This window comes from Pseudorasbora parva, chromosome 12 (assembly GCF_024679245.1).
Source record: "Pseudorasbora parva isolate DD20220531a chromosome 12, ASM2467924v1, whole genome shotgun sequence".
NCBI classification, from domain to species: domain Eukaryota; kingdom Metazoa; phylum Chordata; class Actinopteri; order Cypriniformes; family Gobionidae; genus Pseudorasbora; species Pseudorasbora parva.
Window position 1 is genome coordinate 45,851,761 of NC_090183.1, and position 13,614 is coordinate 45,865,374.

Genomic DNA, 13,614 nt, shown 5'->3' on the forward strand with positions numbered 1-13,614 from the left:
TTTAACCCAGAAAATGAGTTGTTTTAACCCAGATAATCGGTTGTTATAACCCAGCAGTTGGGCCGTATTAAACCAAAGAATGGGTTGTTTTAACCCAGCGTTTGGGTTGTTTTAACCCAGAAAATGGGTTGTTTTAACCCAGTGGTTGGGTCATTTTAACCCAGCGGTTGGTTCGTTTTAACCCAGCAATTTGGTTGTTTTAACCCAGTGGTTGGGTCTTTTAACCCAGTTAATTGGTCGTTTTAACCGAGTTATTGGATTGTTTTGACCAAGCGGTTGGGTCATTTTAACCCGGCAATTGTTGTGTTTTAACCCAGTGAAGGGGTTGTTTTAACTGGGTTAAAACATCCCAATCGCTGGGTCTTTTAGATCAGCTTAATCTTAGCTTTAATCTTTATGCTCAAACCGCAACATTACACACTAACTTCACCTTTACCTAAAGAAAATAAACTATAGTAATGTATTTATAAAAAACGTAGTCTAGAATATGAATATACTCTCTAACAGATATCCTCTACTGTGTGCGTGTGTGCGTGCGCACGTGTGTGTGTGTGTGTGTGTGTGTGTGTGTGTGTGTGTGTGTGTGTGTGTAGTTACGAACGGATGCAGAGAAGCGTTCTCTGGTGGAGAGTGGCCTGGCGTGGTACAGCGAGGACTGTAAGTCCTTACGGAAGGCCGATGGAGTTTATGACACAGGCAGCCTGAAAACGGAGCCGTCCAGCAAGTGGAGGAAGACTCGTCTGCCGGATGGGCCGGCGCTGGACCGGATGGGCAAAGAGCTGAAGAAACCGCAGAGCCTGGGCCACCCCGGCGGCTTCAGGAAGAGCCGCAATCCTCCTGTGGGCGTCACCTCACCCATCACACACAGCTCACAGAGTGTGCTAAAGATCGCAGGTATGCTGTGCTTTATTTGATCTTTTTATTTTACTTATTTATGTAGATTTTACTTTTAGTAAGTTATTTATTATTTTAATGCTAACATTTAGGCTTTAGCTTTGACGTTTCAGACTGTATTTTTTTATTTGGATATATTTCAGACTACATATAAAAGGCTTTACATATATTTTTTTATTTTAATTTATTAAATATTTTGCATATATATATATATATATAATTTTTTTTTTTTTTTTTTTTTTTAAATGAGCCTGTGATGTTGATCTGCTGACCCCCAGGGCATCATAGGTGTGTGTGTTTCTTCAGGAGAACACTAATGAAGATTTTTAACTCAGCCGGTGCTCGTATAATGCATGTCAATGGGGCGTATTTCTATGAGAGTAAAACACACACAGACTTACGAATCCATATTAAACCCTGCGGCTCGTGGAGACACACTGATGTCTTAAGACACGAAACGATCGCTTTCTGCCGGAAACACAACAGTATTTGTGTTATTTTTACCTCATATCAGACGAATCTCATCTAGTGTTCCCAACGCCATTACTTCTGCAGAAGAAGGTCAAAATACCGGCGGGATCATAGATAGTTTTACACCGATGCCTCATTCGACTGATCTGCACAGACACTAATGAGGTATCTATGTAAATATATATCTATGATTGCGCCCGTATTAATCCCTTTAATTGATTTTTAAACTTTTTTTAGCTTTAGCTTTGACATAAACAGACTGTATTTTCTGATATTTCAGACTTTACATACAAAAGGCTTTACATATATTAATTTATTTTAATTTATTCAATTTTAATATATTTGTATTTTTTTAACTTTTTTTAAATTTTACTTATTTTTTTAATTTTCATTTATTTATTTTATTTGTATGTATTTTTACTTCATTTATTACAGTATATTTTAATGCTAACATTTAGGCTTTAGTTTTGCCATAAAACGACTGTATTTTTTGATATTTCAGACTTTACATACTGCATTTGTATGTAATATATTTATTTATCTTAATTTATTTAATTTTAATTTATTTTTTGTCTATTTTAACTTTTTCTTATTTTTAACTTTTACATGTTTTTTTGTTTTTTTTTTGTATGTATTTCTTAATTTATTATTATTATTACTTTTTAATGCTAACATTTACGCTTTACACTCTAAAAAATGCTGGGTCAAATATGGACTAACCCAGCAATTGGGTTGTATTAACCCTGTGGTTGGGTTAAATATTTGCTTATAACAACCCAATTGCTGGGTTAGTCCATACTTGACCCAACATTGTTTTTTTTTTTTTACCCAGAATTTTTTAGAGTGTAGCTTTGACATAAACCGACTGTATTTTTTGATTTGGATATATTTTAGACTTCACATATACACGACATAAATTCCTCCCGATCTGGGCAGCAAAACAAAACGTTCTTGTTCTCCAAACATGCAACTCCCAAAGGATTATATATTAATGGTAATATATCATGATTTGGAAAAGACTCAGTTGGACAAACTGTCGTCCTTAATCTCCTGTAAATGTAGTCCATGTGTGACACTCCGTCTCTTCAGCAGATCTCAAACTCATGACACATTTGTGTGGAAACTTTAAAGAAACCACATGAATAGCATCAAAACTCAGTCTTAAACAAATAGTTCAAAGTTCTGTCATCATTTCACTCATTATCGGATCGTTCCACACTTTTGCATACAATAAATGCAGTGACCAAAGGCTCCAAAAAGGACAATACAGCACAATAAATGGATCTTAAAAGTAGTCCTTATGACTTGTGCTTATATATACAGAGTCTTCTGAAGTCATTTGAAATGCTTTCTGTGGGATTCTGACTAGTTGTCCAATGAAAATACTCTCAAACCTGGATCATGCATTAAAGGGTTAGTTCACCCAAAAATTTAATTTATGTCTTTAATGACTCCCCCTAATGTTGTTTCACACGAGCTTTTCTGTTCCTTCAATGCAAGTGTATGCACACTATACTGTCCATGTCCAGAAAGGGAATAAAAACATCATCACAGTAGTCCATATGAGACATCAGTGGGTTAATTAGAGTCTCTTGAAGCATCCAAAATACATTTGGGTCCAAAAATAACAAAAACTACGACTTTATTCAGCATTGGCTTCTCTTCCGCGTTTGTGTTCAATCCTCAAATAAAGATTCAAACGGTTATGAATCAGCGTATTGATTCATGATTCGGATCGCCAATGTCACGTGATTTCAGCAGTTTGACACAAGAGATCGAGACACACACACACACACACACACCAGTCAGACATGATCTGTGCAGTTTGACACACGATCTGAATCATGAATCGATTCGCTGATTCATAACCGTTTGAATCTTTATTTGAGGATTGAACACAAACGCGGAAGAGAAGCCAATGCTGAATAAAGTCGTAGTTTTTGTTATTTTTGGACCCAAATGTATTTTGGATGCTTCAAGAGACTCTAATTAACCCACTGATGTCTCATATGGACTACTGTGATGATGTTTTTATTCCCTTTCTGGACATGGACAGTAGGGGTGTGCTCAAAATATCGATTCTTAGATACATACCGATATAATGAAAAAGGATACAGTATCGATATTATAGCCCTTAGTATCGATACTCCCCCCAGCCATTAGGGGGCGCAGCGACACCCGCGAGTTAAAAAAAACTCATGGAAAATGTTGAAGATTTTAGAAGCGCAGTTGTCCCTAAAGGCAGATGTTTGGACACACGCAAAGGAAGGAAACCAAGGGATCGATAAAACAAATGCAATCTGAAAGCATTGCTAGGCTTCTATATGCTACACCGGTAATACAGCGGGCGTACACTGTGCGAATTCGGACACTCGGGAGGTCGTGAGATATTGCAGACGCTACGAGTCATTCAATTTGATCATCGCATCAAATCAGCTGGTACACGGCACGACAGTTTGCACCGAGAGCTGGCCGCGATCACACGAGTTTTCGTGTTAAACACAGACACCGGAGCTTTCAATGTTGCTGCTATAGCTTCAGATACAAAAAATAAAGAAAAAATGTGTGTGCAAATGATTTGTTGAAAAGCAGAGAACAGTAGCCATTCCCTTTAACCGAAACAACCAGAGGGAGAGAGAAGGGTGCACGTGAGAGAGAGAAAGTAAGTGTGTGTGTGTGTGTGTGTGTGTGTGTGTGTGTGTGTTATCGTAAGGTCGGGAGGTGCTCGTGAGTTATCCTATCTGTCGTCATAGGACAAAGCTAGCATTACCAAGATTATCCTTTTCTCAACCTGCCTTTTTGAGGACAAACCTGGTTTAGCCTTAAGATTTTTAAAAATCCATCCAGTTATGAGGTAGATTAGATTTGTTGTTGTGCCAAATGTTAAAGCAAGATGTAGCATTTAAGTGATTTCATAGTGAAATATTTTATGGCAGTACATGGTGTCACAACAAATGAATTATAAGAAGATATAACAAGAATAAGCGAAATAATAAGATGTTGTGCTTGTGTGAGCTCAGACTGTTACCATTGGAAAGTTAAATGTTGACTTGTGGTAATTTCCAGATTAATACAATTTGTGTACAATTAATCAGAGCACTTAAAGTTGCAAATATTTAAGCAAAATGCACTTTGTTATAATGCACTTTTGTCTTCCATAAATTGAAGAAAAATGCAGAGTTCTGTTTGTTGAGTAAATGTGTTCAGCATTAACTAATTATCTCTGGCCCATGTATTTTTATTGAATCGTATCGAATTTTCACATTGTATTAAATCGTATCGAGACAGCTCTGTATCGAGGTATGTATCGAATCGTGACCTGTGTATCGAGATATGTATCGTATCGCCAGGTCCTCCAAGGTATACAGCCCTAATGGACAGTATAGTGTGCATACACTTGCATACGCTCTCGGACTAAATATAAAATATCTTAAACTGTGTGTGAAGATGAACGGAGGTCTTACGGGTGTGGAGCGACATTAGGGAGAGGAGTTAATGACAGACATTTCATTTTTGGGTGAACTAACCCTTTAAGTCTTGCTGGTTTGTTATGACACTAGCATGCAAACGATTTAAATTTTTGGGCGAATCAACTTTTCTTTACGGTGTTTTCGCAGTAGATTTGATGAGAGAGAAGCCTTCAGGTTTATCTTCTGTGATGCAGTCTTCCTGTGGGCAGCGTAACCTTTCTATGCTGGATCCAAAGCTTACAATGACATTTAAATGTCAGCGATCCAGTGAAAACCAGCAGCCTCGGTGCCATAAGGAGCGTTTCTTTATCATCCTTGTGTTCTGTTATTAAATTACCATCACAAATGGCAAAAACATAATCACCAATTTATGGAATAAAAAGCATAGAGATCAAAGCACTGAATAAAACTCTTGGTGTGTGTGTGTGTGTGTGTGTGTGTGTGTGTGTGTGTGTGTGTGTGTGTGTGTGTGTGTGTGTGTGTGTGTGTGTGTGTGTGTGTGTGTGTGTGAGTAGGTTTAGGGGCAGGGGCAGTGTAGGGGGATAGGATGTACAGTTTGTACAGTATGAAATCCATTACGCCTATGGAAAGTCCCCATAAAACATGGAAACACGACATGTGTGTGTGTGTGTGTGTGTGTGTGTGTGTGTGTGTGTGTGTGTGTGTGTGTGTGTGTGTGTGTGTGTGTGTGTGTGTGTACTAGCCACTGTTAAGTAAAATTACACTATATTATGTATTCATATTAACGGTTTTCAACATTGGTAATAATCAGAAATGTTTCTTAAGCAGGAAATCAGCATATTAGAATGATTTCTGAAGGATCATGTGACAGACGTATGTTAGCGTGTATGCAGAAGGATGTCATCATGTATGCAGAAGTATGTTAGCATGTAGCTACTCTATTTAAGATTGGAAACCAAAAAGTGTAAATTTTGAAAAGTTCACACATATTCTTGGTCACTATTTTTCACTGTACTGTTGAGATGTGATTGGTGCTTATCTCGCCGGACTCCTCCGCTGTAGGTCACGTGTGTAGTGACGTTTATATCTTTTGTGGGCTGAGATGCTCGTTATCTTTGCTGAGTCTCTAATTAAATGCAGATGGGTGCTTTCCCTCGTCTCCATCCACGATGACTCACATACCGTAGATTTAAGCCACAGAAACTTAATCATGGCTTCAATCGGGTTCTCTCCATGACTTCATCTGAAGTCATACCCCCAAGGCTTTCCTACTCACCTTTCAAACGACACGTCTATGACCACACAAGGACGCGTCATCCTGGTTTTGGTCATTTACACTGAAACAGCTGTGTGTGTGTGTGTGTGTGTGTGTGTGTGTGTGTGTGTGTGTGTGTGTGTGTGTGTGTGTGTGTGTGTGTGTGTGTGTGTGTGTGTGTGTGTGTGATGGGTAGGTTTAGGGGCAGGGGCAGTGTAAGGGGATAGAAAATACGGTTTGTACAGTATAAAAACCATTACGCCTATGGAATATCCTCACAATTCACAAAAACAAATGTGTGTATGTGTGTGTGTGTGTGTGTGTGTGTGTAGAAATATGTTAGTGTTTATGTAGAAGTATGTTAGTGTGTGTATGCGAAAGTATGTTAGCGTGTATGTAGAAGTGTGTTAGTGTGTGTGTTAGTGTGTATGTTAGTGTGTATGTAGAAGTGTGTTAGTGTGTATGTTAGTGTGTATGTAGAAGTGTGTTAGTGTGTATGTTAGTGTGTATGTAGAAGTGTGCTAGTGTGTATGTTAGTGTGTATGTAGAAGTGTGTTAGTGTGTTTGTTAGTGTGTATGTAGAAGTGTGTTAGTGTGTATGTTAGCGTGTATGTAGAAGTGTGTTAGTGTGTATGTTAGCGTGTATGTAGAAGTGTGTTAGTGTGTATGTAGAAGTGTGTTAGTGTGTATGTAGAAGTGTGTTAGTGTGTATGTTAGTGTGTATGTAGAAGTGTGTTAGTGTGTATGTTAGTGTGTATGTAGAAGTGTGTTAGTGTGTATGTTAGTGTGTATGTAGAAGTGTGTTAGTGTGTATGTTAGTGTGTATGTAGAAGTGTGTTAGTGTGTATGTTAGTGTGTATGTAGAAGTGTGTTAGTGTGTATGTTAGTGTGTATGTAGAAGTGTGTTAGTGTGTATGTTAGCGTGTATGTAGAAGTGTGTTAGTGTGTATGTTAGCGTGTATGTAGAAGTGTGTTAGTGTGTATGTTAGCGTGTATGTAGAAGTGTGTTAGTGTGTATGTAGAAGTGTGTTAGTGTGTATGTAGAAGTGTGTTAGTGTGTATGTAGAAGTATGCTAGTGTGTATGTAGAAGTGTGTTATTTTGTATGTAGAGGTGTGTTAGTGTGTATGTAGAAGTATGTTAGCATGTATGTAGAAGTGTGTTAGCATGTATGTAGAAGTGTGTTAGCATGTATGTAGAAGTGTGTTAGCACGTATGCAGATGTTAGCGTCTATGTAGAAGTATGTTAGCGTGTATGCAGAAGTATGTTAGCATGTATGTAGAAGTATGTTAGCATGTATGCAGATGTTAGCGTGTATGTAGAAGTATGTTAGCGTGTAAGCAGAAGTATGTTAGCATGTATGTAGAAGTGTGTTAGTGTGTATGTAGAAGTGTGTTAGTGTGTATGTAGAAGTATGTTAGCATGTATGTAGAAGTGTGTTAGCATGTATGTAGAAGTGTGTTAGCACGTATGCAGATGTTAGCGTGTATGTAGAAGTATGTTAGCGTGTATGCAGAAGTATGTTAGCATGTATGTAGAAGTATGTTAGCATGTATGCAGATGTTAGCGTGTATGTAGAAGTATGTTAGCATGTATGCAGATGTTAGCGTCTATGTAGAAGTATGTTAGCGTGTATGCAGAAGTATGTTAGCATGTATGTAGAAGTATGTTAGCATACTAACATCCCTCCGCCAATTTTGGAGCTGATCAACATTCCCTCACCCAAAAAAATTCTCTCCAAAATGTACAAAATTATATTTCATTCAGAAAAAACATTAAGCCTTCCATGTCACAAATGGGAAGCAGACTTGTCCATTACTCCCGGTGCCGACTTCTGGACCCAAATCTGTAAAAACATCTACCTAATGACAAAAAATAGTAATCTACAACTAATACAATACAAGGTACTTCACAGATTTCACTTCACTGCACAGAAATTGTCTAAAATGGGGGTTGGTTCTGATTTATGTTCTCACTGCATGCAAAATAACCCAGACACATACATTCATGCTGTCTGGCAATGCACTCCAGTCAGCCGTTTTTGGGTAAGTGTCACAGAATCACTCTCTTCTATCTTTGGCTGTCACATCCCAGCAACCCCTTCCCTGTGTATTCTTGGTGATACTACCACAATCAACTTAAGCACCTCGTGCAATAAAACACTGCTAGTAGCATTGACTATCGCCAAGAAAACAATACTCATGAACTGGAAATCAAGGAACAATATACATATTACTCACTGGAAAAACTTGTTAACAGATTATATATCAATGGACACTATATCATCTCCAAAATTAATCAATATTCAAGATTCACCCTCCCTTTGGTCACCCTTCATCACCTACTTACAGTCCTGACACTCTCTCCCTGAGATCCAAACCACAACGTCAGATCCACACATTTCTTCATATTCACATGTCAATAGCCACAAACACTAGGGCAGAGGATGGTAGCTGGAACAATCATCATTGATGGTGATGATAACAATGATGGTGATAATAATAATAATAATAATAATAATGATAATAATAATAATATTGTTGTGATTATTATTAATTATTATTAATTAAATATGAATATAATTTCCCCCTCCCCTTCTATCTTCTATTTTTATTTTTTTTATTTTTTCTAATAACTTCATTATTTCCCCCCCCCCCTCTCTCTCTCTCTCTCTCTCTCTCTCTCTCTCTCTCTCTCTACTTCTCTCTACTCGTCTCTATTGTGCCTGGGCCCCATGGATGGCTCGGACGGCCCGGTCCTGTGGGGTTGCCATGTTGGTTTGGTGTCGGCCGGTCCGGTGGGGTATCTGCGGGTTCTAGGGCCCCCATGGGGCCCCCCTCCCCACTCAGGCATGCGCGCGCCACACCCTGGTAGCACTCAACACGCCTTACTCTCTTTTAAATGCTCTACACATTAGGCTGGACACATCATATTTCTACCAATAACAAGAATACAAATCAAAATAGGGTATGTGAGATGTACATGTGGATGCCTTAGCAGGTGTTTCACTGTACACCTCACTTCTTTTAATGCACAGAGAAAGCATATATCCACTAATACATAGGGGGAGTGCGTTGTGCAGGAAGGGGGGATCTGGGTAGATACTCACCCTGCATATCCACTTCTTTTAATGCAGTACATCTGACAAGCCCATAATTTAGTAATTCACACTCATACATAGGGCGAGAGTGGTATGTTGAGAATTGGCTATGGGGTTGGGGCGTGGTAGATCCTGGGGGGGGAGGGGGTTGTGTGCTGTGGGCCTGATGGCACGCAGGGCCTCCCCTCTGCTGCCCCACCATGGTATACCCTGTGCGGGGACCGGAGAGCACTGTGGCTTTGTATGGGTGACCAGGCAGTCTGAATTCAGCTTTTTACAGTTTTACAAAACTGTGATATGATGCAGTGTTGTCAGATTTAGTGACTATTTTCTCTCTCTTTCTTTAAAGTCCCCAAAGGAGACTCAAAGGCAGTTGACAAGGTGAAAATGTCTGTGAAGGCGACGGGTCTCCAGCGCTCCCGCTCCGATGCCGGCCGGGATAACGCGGATCACCGCAAGCCTCCCTCAGGTCTGGTGAAACCGTCCGCTGGCGGCTCATTCGGGTATAAGAAACCGCAGACCCCCGTTCTGACAGCAGGGGGCGCTACTATCACCAGCGGCTCGGCCACTGTGGGCAAAGCCCCAAAGTCCTCAGGCATCCCCATCAAACCCGTTCCCGGTGGAGGTGGTCGCAAAAACAGCTTTGATGCCAGTGGCGCCGAACATGGTTTCCTCGCGCCTAACGCTCGCGGTAGCATTCAATATCGCAGTCTTCCGCGGCCGGCTAAATCAAGTACGATGAGTTTAACCGGACGGCCTTCCTCTCGTCCTGTTAGTGGCAGCATCGATGCCAGTCTCCTCACTCTTAAGCCCGTGCCAGCTCTGCACAACACCATGCCCACCAGGGGAAAAGAAGGAGGCAGCCTGAAAGCCAACAGTCGCTCGAGCACCACAGGTCCGGTCAACCAAACGGATCGTGAGAAGGAGAAGGAGAGAGCCAAGGCTAAAGCGGATCTGGAGATCAGCTGCCTGAAGGCTGAGGCTCAGAGCGAGAGCTGCGGAGAGACTGTGGAGAAGATCCATCGGGTGCGGAGGACCAGCGCGAGCAAATACCCGGAGCTGAGCTCTCCGACCGGCACACCGAGGTACCTGCAGAACACACACACATACACACACGTCAGACTACACTCATTGCAAACATTTCACCTGCAGAACACACACACACACACACGTCAGACTACACTCACTGCAAACATTTCACCTGCAGAACACACACATGTCATTCACTGCAAACAAAGTATTTGAACGCCTGATAAAATCAATGTACAGTAGCCTTTGTTTGCGTTTTTACAAACGTTTCCTGTAGTTTTTCACCAGGTGAAAATATGGACGTAGTGTCCGTGACGTCACCCATAGGATTCCAATAAGCCGTTCTGAAGCGTAAAGTAGAGACGAGCTGGGCGTTGCCATCTTGTGAGCGAGTCATCGCGTGTCACTCCCGGATAACAGAAAATGGGCAAAAAGGCGGGATGTGCGCGGCGCTGAGGTGACGCAATAACTATAGACGGCAGATAATGGCTATCCACTTGTAACCACGTCCTTAATTATGCAGAACTTTAAGGCTTTATATAACGTAAACGAATGAGGGGAAAAAATTCACCCCCCTCACAGTTGTCATGAAGATCAAAATTAGCCTTATAAGCCAAAACCATAATTTGTACCAGGCTGTAAACATGTTTTTTTCTGCTTTAAAGTTGCGAATTTTAACATGGGGCTCAATGAGATTCTGCTCCTTCTGGAGCCTGTCCCTAGTGGCCAGTCGAGGAATTGCAGTTTACATTACTTTCGTATTGGCTTCAAGAGAGATCGCGGGAGGTTGCCGCTTGGTTTGCACACACTGCAGGAGGGATTCTGGCCCACTCCTCCACACCGATCTTCTCTAGATCAGGCAGGTTTCTGGCCTGTCGCTGAGAAACACTGAGTTTAAGCTCCCTGCAAAGATTCTCTATTGGGTTTAGGTCTGGAGACGCCAGACGCTAGGCCACGCCAGAACCTTGATATGCTTCTTCCAGAGCCACTCCTTGGTTATCCCGGCTGTGCTTCGGGTCATTGTCATGTTGGAAGACCCAGCCCCAACCCATCTTCAATGCTCTAACTGAGGGAAGGAGGTTGTTCCCCAAAATCTCACAATACATGGCCCCGGTCATCCTCTCCTTATGCAGTGCAGTCGCCCTGTCCCATGTGCAGAAAAACAGCCCCACAGCATGATGCTGCCATCCCCATGCCTCACAGTAGGGATGGTGTTCTTGGGATGGTACTCATCATTCTTCTTCCTCCAAACACGTATAGTGGAATTATGACCAAAAAGTTTTATTTTGGGCTCATCTGACCACATGACTCCTCTGGATCATCCAAATGGTCATTGGCAAACTTAAGACGGGCCTGAACATGTGTTGGTTTAAGCAGGGGAACCTTCCGTGCCATGCATGATTTCAAACCATGACGTCTTATTGTATTACCAACAGTAACCTTGGCAACGGTGATCCCAGCTCTTTCTAAGTCATTGACCAGCTCCTCCGTGTAGTTCTGGGCTGATTTCTCACCTTTCTTAGGATCACTGAGACCCCACAAGGTGAGATCTTGCATGGAGCCCCAGTCCGAGGGAGATTGACAGCAATGTTTAGCTTCTTCCATTTTCTAATGATTGCTCCAACAGTGGACCTTTTTTCACCAAGCTGCTTGGCAGTTTCCCCGTAGCCCTTTCCAGCCTTATGGAAGTGTACAATTTTGTCTCTAGAGTCTTGGTAATCCCTACGTTATGGCAATATCCCCACAAAGATGGCAATATCCGAAATCCTTGTGGAGACATTTTTTGGTTCCCATGAGGAAAACATCTTATAAATCACACAGAAGGAGTTTTTTTGAGAAAGTAAAAATGCCAAATGTTTCCTGTGATGGGTAGGTTTAGGGGCTGTGTGTGGGTGTGGGTGTGTGTGTGTGTTAGCATGTGTATAAAATACATTAATTTTCAATTAAATCAACCGGTATAAAAATAAATATATATATTTTAAACTATATATTTTTGCTGTGCTACTTCAGTCTTCCTAATTTTCACATTAGTTTGAAATAAATGTATTTTATTTTTAAATATTTAACTAGTCATAACAATCAATTCATGATATTTTCAAATAATAATTAACAAATGTTGAAAATTAAGTGACTCAAGTAGAGCTGAAGAGCTGTGCAGCCCTTCAAAAATAAAAATAGGGGAAAATATATAAATTAATAAAAAAATGTAATCGGTAACTTTTTGCAGGGAATGCTCCGTAGATTTCCTGTGTGTTCATATTACGCAAGTTATGCTGCTCAATTATTTAAAACCCTTTCTGGAGCCGGACATAAAGAGCCTTTGAGGATGATTTTCTGGTCGGCGCGTGTTCTTTATTTAGCTCCTTTAGATGCGCTGAAATCCCTCGGCTGGACTCCTGAAGGTCTTTGAGTTCATGACGGCTGGTGGAAACTCAGAAGTCAAGACCAGGAGGATTTGGGTATACCTTTCGGGCAGCTTTTACTCTTTATTGAGAACAAACCAAAAAGTCTGTGGCGGCAGTCGTCTAAGTCTAGTTCTAAACAGTATACGTTGTACTTTATCCACATTTACACAGTAGAGGAGGAGACAATCTACACCGAAAAATATGCTCTTCTTACTTAGTATTTTTGTCTTGTTTCTAGTCCAAACATCTAAAAATGATTAAATCAAGAAGTATTTACCAGACAAGAAAAAGTAATAGTCTTGTTTTGGGGAAAAATAACTGGAGTTTTTGAATGAATGAATGAATGAGGCGGGATCAATGGGGTGAGAAAAATAATCTTAATTCAAACAGAAAACAAGATTATTTTTCTCACCCCATTGTCAGATTATTTATCTCATTTTAAGCAAAAACTCTCTTCATTTGGAGAAGTTTTTCCCAAAACAAGACAATCATTTTACTTGACTAGTAAATGTTTCTTAATGTAAGAATTTGTAGATATTTTGACTAGAAACAAGACAGAAATACTAAGTAAGAAAAGCATTTTTTTTGCAGTGTAAGGAATGCAAATGTTGTATAGGTAAAAGACACACACACACACACACACACACACACACACCATTTCAGTGTCTCCAGTCCTAATCCTATCACCATAACAGTGCCAGTCAACGCATAGGCAAGGCAAGTTTATTTGTATAGCACATTTCATACACAATGGCAATTCAAAGTGTTTTACATAGAAATGAATTAAAATAGTGGTAACATATGCATAAGCAATAAGAAATACCATGTGTAAGAATTAAATTAAAATAGGTGTAAAGAGACTAAATAAATAAATATATATATATATATTTTTTTAATAATAATAAATAAATAAAAATAGATGCAAATCTAATCACTCTGACAATGTTGCTTATACCGTCACATTATCAGACCCTAAAGCTCTACTGTGCTCTGAGCTTGTTATAAATGATCAGGAAGTGCATAAAGACA

At 40.2% G+C, this 13,614-nt stretch overlaps 1 protein-coding gene across 2 annotated transcripts in view; it reads left to right on the top strand.

The window, feature by feature from the left end:
* nav1b (neuron navigator 1b) overlaps window positions 1–13,614 on the top strand; it is a 143,976-nt gene that overhangs the window by 66,131 nt on the left and 64,231 nt on the right. For both annotated transcript variants that reach the window (XM_067460494.1, XM_067460495.1), the window contains 2 exons: window positions 594–894; window positions 9,501–10,236. In XM_067460494.1, coding sequence (XP_067316595.1) covers window positions 594–894; window positions 9,501–10,236 — 1,037 coding nt within the window. The remainder of the gene's footprint in view (window positions 1–593; window positions 895–9,500; window positions 10,237–13,614) is intronic.